This window comes from Gavia stellata, chromosome 18 (assembly GCF_030936135.1).
Source record: "Gavia stellata isolate bGavSte3 chromosome 18, bGavSte3.hap2, whole genome shotgun sequence".
In the NCBI taxonomy this organism is placed as follows: domain Eukaryota; kingdom Metazoa; phylum Chordata; class Aves; order Gaviiformes; family Gaviidae; genus Gavia; species Gavia stellata.
Window position 1 is genome coordinate 9,036,802 of NC_082611.1, and position 21,093 is coordinate 9,057,894.

General features: G+C 44.6%; 1 protein-coding gene and 1 non-coding gene across 4 annotated transcripts in view; one reads left to right on the forward strand and one right to left on the reverse strand.

Moving 5' to 3' along the window:
• Positions 1 to 15,451, reverse strand: part of EEF2K (eukaryotic elongation factor 2 kinase) — a 30,271-nt gene extending 14,820 nt beyond the window's left edge. The window contains exons 1-6 of one of the 3 annotated variants that reach the window (XM_059826303.1): positions 15,417 to 15,451; positions 8,698 to 9,022; positions 6,810 to 6,860; positions 4,904 to 5,004; positions 3,255 to 3,315; positions 2,343 to 2,380 (exon numbers count right to left, since the gene is read on the reverse strand). In XM_059826303.1, the coding sequence (XP_059682286.1) occupies positions 2,343 to 2,380; positions 3,255 to 3,315; positions 4,904 to 5,004; positions 6,810 to 6,860; positions 8,698 to 8,943 (497 nt within the window). In that variant the 5' untranslated portion in view covers positions 8,944 to 9,022; positions 15,417 to 15,451. The remainder of the gene's footprint in view (positions 1 to 2,342; positions 2,381 to 3,254; positions 3,316 to 4,903; positions 5,005 to 6,809; positions 6,861 to 8,697; positions 9,023 to 15,416) is intronic. The other 2 variants (XM_059826304.1, XM_059826305.1) reach the window with 2 other exon arrangements.
• A 3,970-nt stretch (positions 15,452 to 19,421) lies between these two features.
• Positions 19,422 to 19,503, forward strand: TRNAL-UAG (transfer RNA leucine (anticodon UAG)). The gene has a single exon. It is a non-coding gene; the product is annotated as a tRNA-Leu (tRNA).
• The last annotated feature ends 1,590 nt before the right edge of the window (positions 19,504 to 21,093 follow it).

The following is a 21,093-nucleotide window of genomic DNA, read 5'->3' on the forward strand; positions in this document are numbered from 1 at the left end:
AACCCACTCCTATGGTAAGGGCGAACTGCTCCCTTCTCAACACGCAGGGGTGACTACTTAGTATCCCCCATGACCCCAGAAGGAAAACTGCACATGAAAGTCCTTCTCATGATGTAGCTTTTAACTTTTGTTGATGTGCAAATCTTTAATTCACAGATCTCTCAAGAGTTGGGGAAAAAGGAAAAAAAAAAGACTTTAGGACTTTGACAACAGAGAATCTGCTGGCTGTCAACAAATGGATTAAGCAGGTACCCAGTGGTTGCAGAAGATGCCAACATTCAAGTGAAATGGGGAAAAAAACCCCACTGTTATCAAGAATTTCAAAGTAGACACAGTCTTCTTTCCTAGAGCAACCTCATCCATTTGTATGGGACAAGGAGGAAAGCACTCCTCTCCATCATGTTGTGTCGTGTCATCCCCCCCAAGAACTTAATTCAACAGCGAAGATGACAGAAAGGTATAAAAACCCTCTACTGTGGCAGCAGTGGTATTGCTGGAGACCCCAGCCAACGCCCAGCCAGTCTAAAAGGGGAGGAGGAGTATGGAGTATCTAGAGTAAGGCATGGCTGGCTACCGAGCAGTTCTCATATTCCGCTCAGTAACAAACAAATGGTTCTCTGAGCCTTTCTTGGTGCCATGGCAAATTGTACATTTGGAGAACCAAGTTGCAGTACTCAAAGTTTCAGCCCTCCCCCTCCTTCCTTTCCTCTCTCCCTCTCAAGACCTTGGTGCAGAGGTAGAAGTACAGGGACGCTCTAAAGGCAAAGCAACTTCAGATTGTCCGTCCCCCTGCAGGGATAGGCAGACAGTTGCTATAACACAGGCCTTGGAAAGAAGGAATGAGCAAGTGAGATAAGAATTTCAGCCAGGATTTGAAACCTTTCCAGTTCTCTGAAGAAACAAATTTCTCTGCATAAAACAAGCCAGCTCATGTGCTCTTCCAAAGCCAACATTCTCTGAAGTTCATTGAGCCAAGTGCAGCTAATGCTGTCACTGTAATGAATAAAGACTTGCAGAGCTGCAAAAATCTAGGAGAGCACGCTCCATATGGGAAATATCAGTGCACCACTGAGAGTTATGGAAAATCCAGGAGTAGGAAGCTGACATATGAGTTATGTTTTCTTTGAACAAGAGGTTAAGGCAAAGCTGCAAAGACAAATTTCTGTTTATGGCACTACTCAAGATATTCTATAAAAGGAAATTTGGTCATTCAGAAACAAGAGCTAAAAGCAATGTCAGCAGGCTAAGATTTGTTACTTCCTAGGCGTCATTCGCTGCTGTATCTATCTGGCTTTGCAAGAACAGAGCCACCACCATGAACTGATACTGAAACAATGCCAAACTGGAGGACCAAGGGGTTACTCTTCCCCCTTTTTCCTCAAGTTCAAAACATCACTTTTTGTCATTCAGGAGTTTCTCTCTTTCTAGAAGTGAAACCAGACGTGAAATGCAATTTCTCTGGATTCTGCAGTTGGAAAGAGGGGGGAGTGGCCTTAAACACACACAGGTACATCTTCCAGGAAACATTCATTTCCAGAGCCTGGAAAGGGTGGGGTACTCTTCTAGCACGAACAGATTTATAGCTAGATGCTGATGCCCGCAACCGTATTTGCTAACGAAAGAAAATTTCCTCCTCTGTCTTCTCCCACACTCTACCCTTCTGGAAAGAATAACTGTTAGTATTCAAGCTCTGCCTTACTCAGAATAAGATTATTCTGGTACACGTGATCCGTGGTAAACGCTGGGAGGATAACCTTCTTTACTGAGGGAGGCTTTCTGAGTTGAGATTGCACCATCCAGCTATTCTTTTGCCTTTTCCCTGCCTAACTACAGGCCTCAAGTTGGCCTTCAGGCTGCACACACCTACAGCCTCATATAAAATTCAAAGATATTTTAGCACACTAGGAGCATAGAAACAAAAGTAGCTGCTTCTGTACTTTTATGAATATTTTGCCTCCAAGAGATGGTGGAAATAACATAAATTTATGAATTGCTAATTGGTGGGCTGGAATTGGACACGATTGCATGATATCCATTCCACTGCAGTTCCAGTACAGGCAATGGCTTGACTTTCCAAAGCAAGCTCACTGGATGCCTGCATCACGCTTGCTTGTGCTTCCCTTAAGAGAACGTTATCCTTTCTGAACCCCACTCCCCGTGCTACAGCTGGAGTCACACAAACAGGAATAAACCTCTCAGCTATGCCTTTTAGAAAGGCACAGCAGGGAGCTAATGGGGAGCCGCACTTTACACAATTTCCACCACACCTAAGCGAAATTCCAGTCACCACAGAAGAAAATACTGCATGGAGGCCAACAAAGACAAAGCCAGCAGATACTTACGTTCTGAAACACTCTCGCATTGCTCCACGGCCAAAAGGCTAGAGAAAAGAAGAAGAAAAAACAAAAACCCAGCATTGTCATTTCCACAAAGTTAATTCCTAACCAGTAAGAGACACAACCATGTCTTCCCCCTTTATATCCTGCAGAAAGCAGTTCTCAAACAGGCTCTATGCAATATCTGCCTCTTCAAAGAAAAGTGAAAACCCACTGCCAGTTTAAGTAGGAATCTGGGGAAAGACACTGGGAATAAGCCCCCCTCAACATCCCATGGAGCAGACATGATATGTCTTAAAGAAGCCATTTAAATTCTCTCTCCAGTTTGGAGTCTGCTCTGTTGTGACTGCCTAGAGAAGCTGGCTTCACAGACCTCATGCTCTCCGTGTTTAGGCTTCCATACAGGATGTGCCAAACAGAGCATTATCTCCTGAGATGCCAGATATTATGTCAGTAGCACAGAGCAAGGCGATTTCAACGCACCACCAACCCCATGATTTAATCGGGAAGAGACAGTAACTCCTACCCTCACATACCGAAAATTCAGTCTGTTTTCATCCTAAGAGCAGAAATTATTTGAAAGCACACAAAATAGTAGGACTCTTGCCAGGCAGGGAGATGAGGCCAGCAGGAAATGGGAGGACTGAAATGGGAGGGAGATCACTGGGAAAGAACAAATGCCTCACGTTGCTGATGGGGAAGGGCTGACTCCATGTTCTACTCTACGCTAGGGAGAAAAGGCTGTTGGGACACCAAAACATAATGGATGAGCTGAGGAAAAAGAGAGGTAGGAGAAAAGAATGACATCGAGACTTCAGAACTTCTGTATCAGGAAAACATCTTGCTGACACTATTCAGTAACAGGAAGGAAATGACAAATTTGGCTGCTAATAAACACGAAGGACAGTGTGATCTTACTTGTGAAGCCATCTTGATGAGGACTTCATCTTCAACCCAGTCCCCAGTAACTGCATTGTACCTGCAAAATCAGAAGATGTGCCTCTTAGAAAAATGCAGGGGGAACCCAAATCCTCCCATCCCCAGCACCTATCCTTCCTTATTTCTAGCTGACTGCTAAAAAGTGCTGCTGCCACTCCAACACAAAAACTTCTAATCTTCCCACCACACTCCTGCCCTCCTTGCTTCGGTCGGGAAAGAAGAAATATGTATAGCTCTTTGAAGAGACACTGAATCCTATTGACAATGAACAGATTCCGCTCCAGAAACTAAACTTTTGTAACTACAAATTAGGCTTTATCTGCTTTGACATTGAATCTCCTCTGTGATGCCTAGGCAGTACACTGGGGGCAGAAAGAGCCTTACCAAGCCCTACACACTGGACAGGTTGCCTGCCCCAACCGTGAGCTTGCATAAACATGGGTCTGGCTGGGGATCTGCCACAGGACTGTGGAGGGTGCGAGCAGAACGCAGCACCAGCTGTGGCTGTGAAAAACAGAGGGGCCAAGAACTGCCCAACACTGCCCCAAGAGAGGAGCAAGTCTCTGCACAACCCTATGATAATACAAAGAGTATGACTGTGGTTTCTCCCCACCCCCTTAACTCCCAACACAGTAAAAGCCAAATTGAGAAACACAGCGGTTGAATTACCAACGCATGATTGTTTCCAGCCTGATTCCCCCAACCTGTACCAAGTACTTCATGCATGCAGACACCCCAGATACCCCCTTATATATTCTCTATCACCCCACTTTGCAGCAGACAAAAGAGGTAGAAACAGGAATATCAGAGCCATCTCTTTTTAATAGGGTATTCGAGTAGCCCTAAACCAGTATTATCACTTATTTGTATTTTAAAATATGCAAACTATTTCAGGACTGTGTGGCTGACCAGGGGCAGATGCAGTCTATGCGAAAGAAGAGCACTGCGTGACAGTGTTACTAGATTGGAAGGGAGGCCTCCCCAAACGCTGATGCTAAGTGGTAATTAACTGGCCTCTAACTCCTACCCCTTCCACCCAGAAACCTGTGTCAGTAGGGTAAACGTTTTGGCAAAGCCTGTGCTAAAGCACTAAGAATAGTTTAAGGGCCAAACTCTGTTTCAGCACGTACACCATGCTGAACTATTCTGGTCTTTATAAGGATTTAAATTCCAGCCACATGCAGCAATACTGCATGGACAACAGTGAAACTACTATTTTGGGAAAGGCACAGAGTGTTATGTTGCTTTTTTTCTAAACTATTTAAACTAAGTATGCTGCCTCTTTATTGGGATTCATTTCCTTATTAGATTAAGTTTACAGCATTAATAAATCAACTAGAAAACACTTTTCAGCCTTGTTTCCTGTCTACATGGTGAAACTCATAGATACTACTTAGGTAGGAGGGAGAGAAAGAGTGTAACACTGGTTTGCTGACAGATTTATTTTTTGATGATGTGCAGTATTTACGTATTCCTGGGAGATTCAGTTAAGACACACTCACTTTGGGCATTATTGAAAGTTCTTCAGCCATGTAATTACACATATTCTGCACTACACAAACACAGCCCTTGCCTAAAACAGCACATTCTGTTTAATAGCAGCATTAAAAGCAGAAAGACCTACGGACCTGTAACGAGTGGCATGTTCTGTCTCAATGTCCTCAAGATGAAATTCTGCCCATGGATCAGGCATGTGCTTAGCTTTCTCAATAGCATGCTTCCAGGTTTCCTGAAGAAGTTACAAATTGGCAGGTTATTTATAATCAGCAGTGACTTACAACAACAGTATTTTCTAGAGCTCATCAGAATCCCAATGCTACGAAGACGTGCAACTACACAAACCCCCAAAGCACTATTCAGAGCAGGGACCAAGCAGTACAGAAGACCAATCTGATGTTTTATAGCTTCAAGTATAATGAAACACAGTTTGGAAATATAAAGCATCAGGTTTCAGTTCAATTTCCACCATTGCAAAGTTACTGAGAACATAATCTGGTCTAGTACATACCAAATATAATTCGCAAAACCTGTTCTAATTTGCAAATATCTCTAACATACACTGCAAATAGTGATAAGCCACACCTAGATGATATTAATTCACTGTTACTGTTTTAACTTTTGTAACTAACAGCACATGCTGGCAGTGTAAGCATAGAAAAATTCCATTAGGAATAGAGCAATATGGACGAAGAAAAAAAATTCTGTAAACCCCAAGGCCTCCAAACTGTGCTCATCAGAAGAAAGAAGAAATTGGAATGTTGTAAAAATGGATTATTATAACAATTCCAGACAAGTAGTTATTTCGATCTCCACCAAGTCAACAGTAAAAAAATCAATGGAGTTTTCTGGCTTATAAACAGTCTTTCTCTACCAGCCAATTTGAGTGCTTTTCTCTCAACATTTTGATCTCCTTCTTTTTACATTATACTATTCCAAGAGAACTGGATATAAGATCCTGTGATGTACCAAATGCCTTCTGCAAGGTGAGCAGGACAAAAGGCCACTCTGCACACCTGCCAGTAAAGAAATAGTGAGCTCTGAGGTTTTGTTACTGCCTCTCTGACTGAATTTCAAGTATGCAGAAACAGTAACTTTTAAAATATTGGGGTTTTTTTTCCCCTTTGGAATTTAAATCTCAAAACTTTTTAAAAATACAGTATAAATTGGTATCAGCAATGACATCAAGGAAGTTTTTGAAGCAGCTGAGCTTTTAAATTCTTCATGTTTATTTTTATTTCAGCTGTAACTCTGCATACCTTGCAAACAATTTAAATGCCCCCCCTTCTGACAATAAGACCACAAAATAAACACAATTCTACAATAAATAAAACAAGTCCAAAAGACATACTGAGAAAGATTTCCTACATGTTTCATAAGAAAATGAAGTTGCCCCAGATCATGCAGTGATACACATTTCATATGGACCTGGGAACTTCCATACTTTAATATATATGAAAGAAATAGGGAGAGACAGAAACAAGTAGAATTGCTTGGACAATTATCTATCTCAAATCATTCTTGAGTAGTTTGCGTATTTTAAAATATAAATCATTCACCCTCTCCAAAAGGGGGCCTGTGTCCATGCTAGGTAATTATTTAAATAAATTAATTACTTGTGCTTGATCTTGTGAAGTGCTTTGTACAAAAGCTGTATTCTAATCTTCAAACAAGCAGAAGTTGAACTTCATGGAAACAGTGCTAACAGTGCAATTTTTCTTCTGCTGTAGGCATATGGCTGCCATACAGACTAAGTAGATGTCTTGCATCCATTCTATTCTTGTCCACAGTAAGAAATACTGTGAAGAGACAACTACAGATATGCACTTTAAATGAAGTGGTATTTCAGGGTAGAGAACAGAAGATGGGTATTAGTTCATTTAACAGGTATCTTTTTAGTTTTGACTCGATGATTTTCATGGGCTGAGGCAAGCAGTTCCCCCAGACTACAAAATCATGAAAAAACCCAACCCAAACCAAAAAAAAATTCATAATGCATCTATTAGATATGGTGCTCACAATTTCTTTTTAACCTACCCGACTATGGTCAACCACAGAGCCGTGCTTAGAACGATGCTGTGTGTCATTCTAAAGGATGCATGAGAAACATAAAAGTAGGAAAATACATGTGGTAAGACAAATGATTGACAAAGAGTCTTTGTTCTCTTCGTTAATTTAAAAAAAAAAATAATTTTCCACTTAAAAGACACTCTTCAATTTATATTCCTAATTTAAGTTCATTCTTAGAATGTCTGTGAACGAACCCATTGAGGTAAGTTGGCAATGTTTTTTATCGTAAAACATGCATTAAAAAGGTCTTGCCTATTAACTAGCTAATTAAACATTGCTGAGTCCTGTTTAAAGGCAGAAAGTTAATAGCAACTCTTCTATCTGTCTCTGCATTTAATTATCAATGGCCCACACTGCCATTAGCTTTGGGGTCGACAGGTAGACTCTGAACAGACCAGGCTGTGGTGGTTTAAGATGTTATCAGTCCTGGCTGTCTGTTTCACTGTGTCGGAAGTCACCATTTCTGCAGCTTAAGCAGCAGATGGAGACTTGCTTGCTCCACATCTCAACCCAATGCATTTATCTGTGATAGGAGCTAAAATGCCAAACTAGACATTGTGGAACCCAAAGTATGGGCACATATATTCTGCAGAAGCAACATGACAGCTTAGGAAGGAGGAAATAATTGCAATTTCTTAAGTCCTTATCAGTTTTATCTCAGGCCATGTGACTCAGAACTCACACTGCAAACCCAGGGGCAAGTGTTTAGTACATGCTAAAACGTACACACAAATGAACAGTAAGCTCCCTACCAGGTCTTAACTTGCTTAGCATAGCATACACTAAAACCTGTCCCCTTGTCTATACTAAACTTTTACTCGTCACCTTCCTTAGGAATATGTACCTTTTAATGTTTCTATTAACTAGCCTTCATAAAAATCTTACTGCAGACAAGACAGTTCCACTTTTAACGTGTCACTTAATACGTTAGCTAACTGAAAGAAACCCTCTGATATCTCTCCAGGAATAAAGCATGCATTAGGCATAACCAAGATCTTAGAGTATCTATTAAATAAATAGGATGTTAATATTTATAACAAGAAATGTGTTAACAAAACACATTAAATCCTAGTCTAGACAAAATCTAAGAGACATGCCAGTTTACCACAAATGGTGCGTATTTGGAACGACTAACCTATAGAGTGAATGTCACTTGCATTCTTGAGGCTCCACTGCCTGTGAGGTGGTCTCCCTTGGCCTGGCCTGATCTGCGCAAAGGGAGCCAAGTGGAACAAGACACACTGCCAAGGAAGCACCAACTACGGCCCCTTTGACCTCTCTGCAATGCTGTGATTGCCATTCATTTCAAAAAGGTCAGACACTGCTCAAGTACACTGTCAGGAACTAATGCCAGTGTGACACTTCATGCCCAAGCACAAGAGTCAATGTGTTAAAAGCTGTCTAAGAAGGAACTATAACATAAAAACCTATCATTACAATTATCATTTACAATTTTATTTGCCCAAATAAAAATATTATGGATTAACTCTCCTTGGCAAAATCCATAATAAAAATATCTTCTGCCAGCCCCCATTTAGCTTACAACAAGTATCATCTTTTAAATCTCCCAATCAATGTATTGCTTTGTAAATGGTTTGATCATAATGGTAGGGAATTGTTCACCTCGATTCTGCTACTTTTGTAGATGAAGATCTCCCACTGAACTAAAAGGGACAGTAAGCAATTCAATGGCAGTGCCAGACTATTGGCTTAATGGAATTAACTGCAGGTCTGGAAAAGACAGAAGTATTTTTTCATTGAAAAGTGTTAGTTAAAAGAGATGAAGCAGTTAGAGAATCTCTCATGCCAACTAAGTAAACCCAAAACCTTATTGATGGCTGGAGCCAATACTTACCTTAAAGCTAAACGAGTTTCTCGGAGAAGAGCTTGAACTGTACTGTTCAGTTTTTGCTAAATTGCTATAATAATTGTCAACTTTGATACTGGCAGACTTGTTAGAAACTGGATCATCAGTTATTGGACAGATAAAATAATTGTCTTCATCATCACTATCAGCGTCAAGATAATTTCCAGAGTTTGCTGTAGTCGATCTAGCATTATCAATCCCTTCCATACGAAAAATAAGGTCCTCATCTGCCATGTTTGTGGGAGGTTGGTTTAACTCCTGCAATGATTAAAATAGCCACTATTCCAACGCACATGCAAATGGAGGGAAGAAGCTGGGTGGGAGAGAAAAAAAAACCACAGTTGTTATTAAAAGAACAAATGATGCATAAACTGATGTCAGCACACTGGCAGAAAAAAAATCATTTGCACATGACCCTATAAAAATGATCCCCAAGTACCTACATGCGGTTTTGAACACTTCAGTGCTAGATCTGGGTTTCCAGAAGGCACTCAGTTTTTAAATTGCTACAGGATTGAGAAAAGAAGATAACCAAGTATAGAATAATACTATAAAATCTGAGGGACTGGGAACACCACCTACTGCCTATGGCTGACATTTGTTAATGCTCCTATCTCCTCCTGTGAATGTTTTTCTTCTTCCTTACGAGTTTCACAACACTGGTCTTAGAAATTTGAGGGAGTTTTATCTCAAATACCACAGTCAGGTTTTCATATTTTTTCAGGACAAGTCTTCTCAAGGATACTGCATAAAATTAATAGCCAAAGGAGTTAGAGAGTATTATTAGGACAACATAGAAAATTGTCCCACCACTGCCAAAATTTAAGTTGGCTTTTAGCTCACATACAGCCAATGGTCCACAGTGGAAAGCATGCTGCTGAAAGTGCAGCACATTGCCCAGGCTACCCAGGACATCCTTGGAAGGACAAAGTACAAAAGAGGCCAAGAAATGAGGCCTGCCATGCCACTGCTGCTGCCCAAGAGCACTCACTAGTCGACTACAGAGACAAGACAAGGTATGTGTAAGGAGTACCTCAACCCTTCTGTCTTTTACACTCTGTGAAAGGATTTCACTTTGGTCCAGTCTTGTGTGATCTAAACAATCCTCTTCCAACTCCAAAGACAGCAGATATGGCAGCCTGCTCAACAGCATCAACCCTCTGAGCTGTGGCTGCTTTAAGCATAGAGCTTAAAGGAAAAAACATTCTGCCTTGTTAATAGTTCTTATCCGAAGAGGTTAGAAAGCTTGATTTTGTGACTGGTTATTTCAACTTGTTACTAGCTTCCTGGGTCCTAAGATAACAGAATAGGTAGGGTTTGGCTTCTCCCGGGTGCTAGCTCGGAAGTAAACTAAGCAAATTGAAAGTAAAAGCAACAGTGCAAGGCAGACAGGTCATGGGTTTTTATTAAAATCTGCTCAACTATTTCTAAGCCCAGAAGGTGACATTCTAGGTAAATATTTCACTGAGGCCTTCTGACACATTAAACAATGTTAGAGTAAACAATACGGGGATTTCCATATGGGTATCAAAACTGCAGCTCTGCAAAGTCTCCCATCCTACCATAGCTTTTCCAAGTTAGTGACACCAGTTTCAGAGAGGCAGAGCACAGACACTGCACAGCCCGACTGCTGCAACAGACATACATTATAAAAAAAGATAGGTGAATCATGTAAGTACTTTTCCTGACACTCGGGTTCCACCCCTGGAGATACTACAGCGGGAATGTGCCCAGCAGCCTCCACCCAAGAAACAGTTTGTGATTCAGCAGAACTCAAAAGGAAATAAAATCCTACAGTCCCAAGCTACAGAAGGTATTGCGTCTTCCACACATTACCAGCCATACAGATGCAAACAGCTTCTATTCTTCCACATTTCACAGTCCAGAGCCACTGCCGGCAGACACCAACACTTACTTTCAGAGAGAAGAGTTTGCCAGTTTGTAGACCTATAAAGTCTCCCCCTTCCACTCCACAACACAGCTTCAGCAAAGAGGCCTCTGAAACACAAGGGCGCAGGTGGCCGTGACACCCCTGGAGTGACACTGCACCTTCTGTGCAAGGGCTCATTTCAGTCCATCGTATATAACATATGCTGCCAAGCAGAAGGCTAGAGATACATGCTTAAGTAGGAAATCGATGTTACCTGCAAGCATCCCGGCCTCTCATTCAGTGTGGTGCCTTTGCTTCACACTGCTTCTCTAAGAGCTCCAGTTCCTTTTCCACACTGCCAGGCTATTTCCCAAATAGTCTTGTATAGGACAGTCCCAGATAGGACAGTTGCTTTAGAAGCACTTTTCTGATCAGAACAAAAAGCCAGCGTAGGCTCACCCAGGGGAAGGCTGGAAAGGGACTGACACACAAGGGACTGGGCTACTGCTTGATTTTACTGTACATTTTTCTCCTTAAGAGTAATAAAGCAGATTTACAAACCACACCATGGCTTTTAAACCACTATCAGCACTTAAGGGTATTTGCTTTGAAGCAATCAGAAACCAGGAGCACAAGCACAAACTTCCAGGCCCACTCAAATTAATGGGAATATTTTCTCGTTTTAGCTTTGATTATTCACATTGCTTTGCTGCGTGAAAAACAGGAAGGGGTTAGCTGAATGCAAAATAATCATCTAAATCTTCACAGAGATTTAGCTGAGTTTAAACAAATATTTTCTGTCAAGTCTGCCACAGTGAATTTTGCTGGCTGTTCAGGTGGGTACTGTGAGTGTATTACAGTCAGGTCTGTTTTGTTTTCAATTAGAGGACAGAAGTAAACTACACAAAGCAGCATATCTTGATTTGTTTCACACAACATATAGCTTAAAATCCTTTTGGTCCTGGAGCCCTGAAAACAACAATTTGAGCTTACAGAATACTACACTTAATTTGTTCTCAATATTATATAAGTATCACCCTTCCTTCCAACATCCATCTAATATCATCTGTTTTACAAGCTAGAAAAATGAGATGTAGGAATGATCAAAGCCCTTGGAAGAGGTGGAAGTCTACACAGATACTCTGGAAATACCTGCACCTATGAAATAGAGGATTAGTTAGAATTTTCAAAATTTGGCCCTGATGCGGGCTGTGCAACAGCACGCAACTTAAAGCAGACACTTCTAAGTGTCCCATCATTGCTTAGTTCTAGAGCAATGTCACCCAACCAGCTAAATCAGGGATTTTCACACAACTAGCGTAAAAAGGCAACTATAAAACAAGGTTTTCAGCTTTGTTTCACTGTTATTCTTCAGCTCTGTGCATATTCAACCTTCTTTTTCCATGAAATAGTACCAGATAAATACACTCCTACAGCAGTATTCATAGATGCAGACCTTACACCACAGCTACTGAGAAGATGGTCACCACAGAAACAGTGCCTTAACAGCAGCTTTCACCAGCAACATTGTGCTGTTGGTTATTGCCTTTCTGACAGAGGTAGTATTCCCACAGGTCAGCTAGCAACCCAGGTAACACCAGAACTCCACCTGCATCAGGCAGCATCAGCTACAGTAAACCACTGCTGAAGGAGGTCTGAGCCAACTCATCTGACTTTGCACTGAAGCAGCTTTGGAGCATTCATATAATCTGCTCTTCTAGCAAAGACCATGTGAGAGCCAACATTTTTGGAAAGAGGCAGTAGCGTGTAACTGGAAGGGGAAGGTATTCTCAGTTGCCACTACCATTTTTACTGCGATCGTCTTACTAGAGTCTAACGAGTATTTGAGAATGTTAACTTCTACCGCTTGCCAGCACAAAGAAAAAGCAGATGTAAAATGATGCTTCAAGTACGGGACTAACTCCAGGATATACCGCAGCACTGGACTAGCCTCATTACCCACAGCTGCTGTCCTGCACTCATTTCTACTACTGCAGTTAAATACACATCAGCAGATCCACCAGGCCTGAGAAGAAGCAGCAACAGGAATGCAGGTTTATGCCGCAGTGATTGCAAACATTCATGATTTGAGAGACCTGCTGTGTAAATGGAACATCATCACACCAATCAGTTTGAATTTAAACCTAATGGTGTTTATAAAACTCTGTCAGTTTTCCTTGGAACTATACTTCCTGTAAAGGACTTGTGGTGTTTACGCTGGAAGTGTATTTACTAAAAACCACCCCCACATAACATGCCTTTTAAAACAGAATTCAATAACCAAACTTTAAACTCCACAAACACTGATCTAAACCTCACAGTTTGAACAAAAGCCCTATGAAAAAACCTGAGCTTCATCCCAAGGCTTATATTCTGTGCTTCTTCTGTCTTAGTAAAGCCATACTATCTAGGAACCCCCGCTTCTATTGCTGCTATGTTTTGAACATTTAGTCTTTAATATCCATTACAGAAGCTTTCCTAGGGCTAAGCAGCAAAGAGAGTCAGACTGCATGGAACCTAGCCAGCAAGCCTGCACTATCACACACAACCTGTAATTTAAACTACCCACTCCAATCTACTTTGAAAATTTTTTCCATTTTTTTAATCGACCTTGTACTATGTGATTCAAAATGAAGATAATCTAAAATACAGTCAGTTATTAAATCTGCTCAAGTCTTCTATTATTTTTGGGGCTTTTCCAATGCCTGTCTGAAGTATTTTTCTTTCTCTTGCATTATATTCAATCTGCTCAAGTCTTCTATTATTTTTTGGGCTTTTCCAATGCCTGTCTGAAGTATTTTTCTTTCTCTTGCATTATATTCAATCTGCTCAAGTCTTCTATTATTTTTTGGGCTTTTCCAATGCCTGTCTGAAGTATTTTTCTTTCTCTTGCATTATATTCAAGAGCCACACCACCAGGAGGGGCAGGTGAGTTGCAAGGACAATCCGCTGTGTTGCCGAGCACAATGTATACGCAAACACAGATAAACAGAGGGGAAAATGCACACCACAGTGCTGGTAAAACACGTCTTGTTTCTTGTAGGGTGTCTGTTGTTAGGAAACACTCCTGGTTTGGCAGGACCCTTGAGCACAAGCCCACGGCTGCCTCAGCATTGAAACCTGCCTCAGTTCATCTCAAAGAGCTGAGCAATAGGAATGCTCTACTCTAGTCAGCAAAAGAAGGGACAACTGGAGCATCTCCAGCTACTTCTCAGTGGCTGTTTCAGCTCAGACAGAGCCCTCTGCAGCACTTTAGCACAGGACAGGGGAACAGGAACTGCCCTAGAACAGAGGAAGTCCAAACTTCTCTTGTAGAGAAGCATTAAAGCAAGAATGACCCCCCTCTCCCCAGTATAAATCCCTTTTCATTTAATACTGCATCAGCTAAAGCCATCTAGCATTATACCTGTAACAGTAACAAGCAGTTTTTTTCTTTTAAGAGAGAAATTGCTTTATTCAGATTAACATTCTTCTAAAATACAAATTTGAAATTTAACCTAAGCAACTATACGGGCTGTGCACCTTACAATATATTGTTATTATCTTTATGAACTACAGACACAAAGCAACATAACGTGGTCCAGAACAACCCCACAGCTACGTTAACGTCCTGTAGCACGTTACAGAACTACTGCGCTTTCCAAACACCCAACCCACTCTTGTGAAGCAAACATCTATTCTCATCTGCACTGCACATTGGCAAGAAAACAGGTTTAGTGAGTCAAGGTAACAGCTCTGATAAAAAATAAGATTAAAAAAACTCAGAAATGTCTCAACTCACTGGATACCTTTGACAAACCTGGTCTTACTAAGTATAGATCTTCTAATGAGAAGCCTTTACTTCAGGTCCCTTCCAGTGCCTCACTACTGCAAACACTGTGGCACAAATCGCATCCAGTTTGTCTGCAAGCACAGCTGGGATAATGCATTGCGTTAGCCAGAGAGTGTTAGAGAGCAACGATGCAAAATTCATGAAGCGAATGGGAGAGCTCGTCTGCCCCAGCTCAGAGTACACAGCATTTGAGACTCAAACCCCTGTGCAAGGAAACACACTGCGGCTTCAAACACAGAAATGGCTTTTAGAGTTACAAGCAGTGAAGCACAGAAACGACCCTTCTGAGTCAAGTCCACCCTTCTGCCAAACACGCAAATGAATACTACGCTAGCGGTGGCCAAAACATGAGGGCATAAAAGAACATAAAAAGAACTTCCGAGATAACTTTAAAATATCCTTCCATTGCCATTAATAACTCTGTTATTTCAACTGGCTTTAAATACACTGAACAAATAACTATCTGACTTTTTGTGAGCATTTGCTCAGCACTCCGCATTGTTAATCAACTCCATGCCTTATGCATATTGAGGCGTTTGAAAAATTATCCAAATACGAGCAGTCCCAGGGGCCATTACAGGCCCTCACCGTGTGCTCAGCTCGTCCTTCGCCCGCCTGCGCCCCACAGGCCGGCGGCTTCTCCCCCACCAGCACCGCTCTGCTCTTGGGCTGTTCTACAGTTAGAAACAGGATTTCGGGACTTCTAAACTGGGCGTGCCCTAAAATTAACTGCACTGTCCTGGAAACATATATGGGTGACACTATTACCTCCAGGCGTAAGTGCAGGAGTGTTGCCCAATACAAAAATATTAGGTTATTTTTAGGTCACCGCAGAAGCCCACGGCTTGGCCGCCGGCCTTCTGCAGGCTCTAAGCGCCAAGCTGGTCACCACTGCCTGCAATTAAAAACGCCCATTCCGCACTTCACGCCGCGAGCAGCCGGCCGACAGCTTTCTCCAGCCCGACCCCCCCGCCGGCGTCGGCCCCGCACGGCGAAGGCACCTACCGCGTTACTGCAGCCCCGACGCGCCGCCCAGGCCGGTGCAGAGCGATCCCGCTGCCCCCGCCGCCCGGCCCACGGCAGGCGGGCGCGCAGCCGCCGTGCTGAGGGGAGGCGGGCAGCGGAGCCGCCCCTCACCGCCCGCGCGGCCGCCGGGCACCGCCTTCCCGCCCACCGCGCGGGCAGGCGGCGGCCGCGCGGGCACAGCGGGAGCCGCTCGTAGGCTCACACCAGGGTGGCGCGGGGACACCACCACCCCCCCCGACACTTTATTTCTGTGAGAAAACAGACCAAAATTTGAGGAGAAAACCCCCGATTAGCACCGTTAGGTGTTAGGGATGGGGGAATCCCGGGGCGAGAGGGAGCAGGCGGGAAAGCGGGTGTGCTGGAAACCCACGCGAAGCCCGATCTCCTGAGCGCTGCTCACAGGAGCAGCATCCGAGTTCTTCCTTCGGGTTTGGAGCTGAAAGGTGGGTTTCCCGGGGCAGGTGCTCCCATGGGAAGGGCCCACCACATGGCAGCCCCCCAAGGACCGCAGCCCTGGGGGAAGGCAGGGAGCAGACATGACCGTGGGGCCCGTGGGGGCTCTGTGCCCTTCAGGTTCGCCTTTCCAGCTAAATTAAATGGCACAGCACTCCATTTCCCCATGAGAAATGGCAGAAATATGCACCAGATTTCAAGTTCCAAAGGCTTCAGATTTCCTCAAATCACCCACATTTGCTTTCTTCCTAAAACATTGGCTTTCTGGATTGAAAACACCCATGTTTAAGCTTTTCCTCAAGCTAGAATTTGTGGAAAATCTAAACAAAACTCCTTATCCTTTCATGGGTTACATGGAAATCAGTGTAAATAGGTTCTGGCTTAATTGTATTACTTGGCAGCCTACAAAGAGTCTGCCACTTTTAGCGTTGTTGGATTTGTTATTCATGTAAATAATCCTCATTAGTGCTTTTTACCGTGAGTAGGGGTTACAAAACCGAGACTGGAAGATGTGAGCGCATCCTTCGTGACAGTCGGATGGTCTCTTGCGGCATCACAGACAGAAGAATGCACAATCCCTGTGCTCTCCAAAGAGGGAGGCAACACAGAGAGAAACACTGCTGCAATGCTAGTGCCGAGATAATCTTCAGGAGGAAGATTACTAATATTTAATTAAAAACACACAAAGCAGATGCTCTGACTCTCTGCCAGGAACAGCCGCCTGCCACCACTATTACTTACATAAATTAAACTGTGTCTTAGCTTGGGGACTGGAGGGAGCAGCATCTGCATGCAGGAACGCTGCCCGCGATTTGAGGATACCTGTGATTTTGGCAGCAATTTCCAGCACTATGCTGAGGGTGCAGCCCTCGTTTGAGAATGTGAAGTGTTTAATACTGCTTCCTACAGGCACATTTCTGGGTAGCCTCAAATTCCTGCAGAGTTTAAGCTCAGATTAAACACATTTACAACATTTGTGGGTTGTGCAGAAAACCTCTGAGGTCCCATTCATCTCCCAGCTGCAAATCACTGTTATAAATATTAACAACTATCAAAAACTGAGTGCCTTTGCCCTGTCAGCACCGGAATGCGCGTCTCCCCATTTCTCATTTTGCAGGCAGCCCATCTGAGCACCCTGGGGAGAGCAGCACCCAGCACGGCTGCCATCGGCATGCCTCACAGCAGGGCCTGGGAAGAGGGCAGACTCGTCAAATTAATCCTGAAGGCCTGGTGGAAGCCAGATGCCCAGTTCCCACTGTATGAAAATGTGTTGATAATGATTAAAAAAAAATCACCATCTGCTGTGGTAGGGTACTGATAACAGTGCAATACTGTTACCAGTGTGATATATGAGCACAACTGAACAAGTGACAAGAGTAACTGGCTTTAAACTCATGTAAACACACAGCATTGTTTTGGACTAAGAGGGACCCAGTGGCATCAGCTGTATCATGCTATATATCCTCGTGGAGAGTGTTCTGCTATATTAGGAATGTAGTTCGGTTATACCATGTCAAGCTATAGATTTCTCATGCTTTTAAATAAGCCAGCTCTGGTACCCTGATGCAAGGGTGTACTTATTTTCAGGTTTAAGCCTGGGGCTTCTCTTCTCTGTAACATTTTCTTAAAAGAACAATCAGTGATGATGAAAAAGTGTTTGATGAAATACTAGAGACATATATTGAAATTAGATATTAGCCCAGACATGCTGTATCTTCTAGTTTTAGTCTTCTATTTGGATGTTACCTATTATATCCTTAACACTTGAGGAGTTTGATTCACATTTATTTTTTGTTTGAAAATATTAATAATTAAATTTAAAATGGCAACCTAGGAAATCAGTGACCTGCAAGTCTAATATGTTATTCTTTCATTTACTATGCTCAGAAATGCATATATACTTTTTCCAAGAGCACCGAAGCTTGCAAAGTTCCAGTATGCTCCTGTTAAATGAGGTTCTGTTTAGAAATTGCTGTTCTAGGGAGCTGCGGTTTTTTAAAGGAAAAAGGGAAGCATACCCCAGATGATACAACTTTCAGAGCAATTTTGTTCTGCATTCATTGGAAAATCCAGATGAAAAAATTCCTGTAAATCAATTCATCCTATCAACAATTTGTGCCTACATACTCCTATGACAGTCCTTTCTTATAAGGTAAATCCAGTTGATCATAAACCTCACTTCAGCCATATGGTAGGTGCATATAATATACATAAATAAAACTTCCTGGAGCACCAGCGCATGACTTCCTACAGGAAGAAGTGCAATGGTAGACATAATTTCTCTGTATCGTTTTAATTGCACAGCATTTAGTCCTGATGTTTTTAGCTCTGTCCACAAAGTAATTATACAAATTCTTCCTACAGGCCTCCCAGAATAAGAGAATGCATCTTTCTACTCACCAGTGACAGCCTGAATCTGGTTCTGGTTGCCAAACCCAGCTCCCTCATTGAGGTGGACAGGAAAAGCACCTGCTTACACCATGCCCGAGCTCAGCAGCAGCAGGTAAGCGAGGCACCAACACGGCAGGACAACAAGCCGTGTGTGAACAGCCCTGGCCACCAGCTGCACTTTCTACCAGCCTCCGCAGCGCCATGCTGAGCAGCACCAAGATAAAGGCAGCCAGGGGCCTCCCATTTTGGGTGGGAACAGTTCAGCTGAAGACACACTGTGATGCCAAGTCAGCAACTGGCTGGGAAGGTCACTAGCCCCGCAGCATGCTGGCAGCCCTGGGGCGTGCAGCTCTGCAGGCCACACTTGTGCTGCAGTGGGCCGGGAGGCTACCATCTCTGGGAGACAAGGCAGGGGGGCTCCTGCTTGTGGGGCAGGGGGCAGACCGGACCCTCTTCCTGGCAGGGAGGTGCGCGCAGACCTGCTCTTGCGGCTGCCAAGGCATCGGTGAAGGCCTGCCCTCACCCCTGCGTGCCCACGGCAAGGACACCCCTGGGGTGGGGGATCCGCGCTGCCGGGCAAAGCCCTCCCGAGGACAAGCTGGCGCTCCACCGCTGCTGCTGTGGGGAACGGGCCCGCGGAGCAGCACCTGGCCGAGGTGCCAGCCTGTGCCTGCCGCGGCCAACGTGCCCCCCAGGCGCAGGCCGACAGCCGGGCCCCGGGGCTGAGGGGGCGGAGGCCAGGGGCCGGCCGGGCCCTGCGGGAGGCAGAGAGGGCCGCGCTTCGGGGGTCAGGGGTCAGCGCGGGCGGCACCCAGGCCACGTGTGTAGCCGGCGCCGGGCGCGCGGCAGCGGCGCCACCTGTCGGGCGCGCGCCGGCCGCGGGGAGCCCGCGGGGCCTGGGGCGGGCGACGCGCCCCGGCAGCGCCCCCGGCAGCCCCGACCGTGGAGCCCTCCGCCGGAGAGCGAGGAGGCCGCGCCCGCTGCAGTAGTTGCGTTTCCCGGGCAGGGAGGGCGCCGGTCGGCCGCGGCGGGAGGCGTTGTGGTAGCGCAGACACAGGTGGGCAAGGTGCGGGGGTGGGTGGGGAGAGCGGCGGCGCCGCCCCCCTGAAAGAGGCCTGGCGGGCGGCTTAGCAGGCAGGCGGTAGCGTGGCCGAGTGGTCTAAGGCGCTGGATTTAGGCTCCAGTCATTTCGATGGCGTGGGTTCGAATCCCACCGCTGCCAAGCTGTTTTGTCCCCGCCGCGGCGGCGGCTCCTTTTCGCCGCCCGGCCAGCGAGGCCGCGTTGGCGGCGAGCGGGGACGGCGCGGAGACAGTACGGCCTTCGCGGGCCGGGCCGGGCCGAGCCGGGCCCGGCGCCCCGCGGCCGCTCGGGGTGGGTGCGTGTTGGGGGTTGCCGGTCACGCTCGTTAAAATTGAATTGTAGAAAGTTGCGGTATGTACTGAGGAAAGGGGCTTTTCCTCCTTCCGTGCCTTTTGGCTTAAAAATAAAATCAGAAATACTAATTTCGGCAATTCTGCCTTCCTGTGCTGCCTGCCCTGGGCTGAGGCAACTGAGGTGGGGTCTAAGTGCTCCCACCTTCTCCAGAATTCTTAACTCCATCTATGATTCCTCCCCCCCCCCCTTCATTCCATTAGATCTCCTGTCTCACCCCTGTCTTCCAAGCTCACTCTTTCTGCCTGCATACTGCTCCGGATTGTTCCCTCCCCATGTTACAGACTGGAAAAGGTGCGGATGGGAAGGAGATCTCTGTGATAAATCACCAGCACGAGTGCAGATAGGAGGGAGTGGGGCCTTCCAGACCCCCTGTTACGTAGGCCCATTTTAGCTGAATGGTAATTAAAAAAGCACATTTTTCACTTTAGCTGCTGCAGGGACTTGCTCAGTACAACTGCTATACTTTAGAAATTAGGTGCAAAAACGTAGTTGTACCTAAAGTTCAGCTGATAAGCAACTAAACTTTGTTATTTGTTGTCCTCAATAAATTTACAGGAGGTAAAGAAAGCATTACAAAGATTAGTACAACCCATACTGGCAGATTCCTCTACTGTGACATAAATGCACTTAACTAATGCAGCTTAGTGAATAACTTCCAATTTAACTAAAATACGCAGTTTTGATTTGTGAAAACCCATACCTGCATGTACCCCCTAGGCCGCCAAACTGCCATGAGGTGCTGTCACAGCTGGCTCTGCACACCAGAGGTAGGGCGGGGAGCAGTTCTGGAAGTCTGCACAGAGGCACAGGACGGACTTCAGGAAAGTTTCAAGTACACTTTTATTTATTTTCCCTCATATGCAGTGGTACAGCTAATTCACAAAAGAAATTCACACAGTGTGAACTCTCTGTATGGCTGGTATGTGTTATTTACAATAGCCTGTTCTGTCCGTCTCTTTGGTTGTTCCTCAGTTCCCCAAGGCAGTGAGCCGTGGCAGCAGCTGTGGTCAATCTTTCTCCTCCGTTTAGCCATTTTTCATCACTGGTGAAGGCTGTGCAGGCTGGTAGCTGCCAGTGCAGGCTGGCTGTAGCTCTTGTTCTTTCTGCAGGTTCTCATTTACTTCACCAATCAATTTGGAAAGTTGTTTTTTTTTGTGTGAAACAGATGCAACAATCTTGACTCCAGTGTGTTTCAGTGATTTGGCCATAATTGTTTACTGTATTTTAACTTCTCAAGTACAGCTACTGATATGTTACAATTTTGTTTTTAAATCTAAAAATAACTGCCTGTTTATTAGATTTGGGCCAGTAACTATTGAGAAGATGAGAATGATCCAGGTAGCAGTACTGTGACTGAGTACATAGAGTTTATGCAAG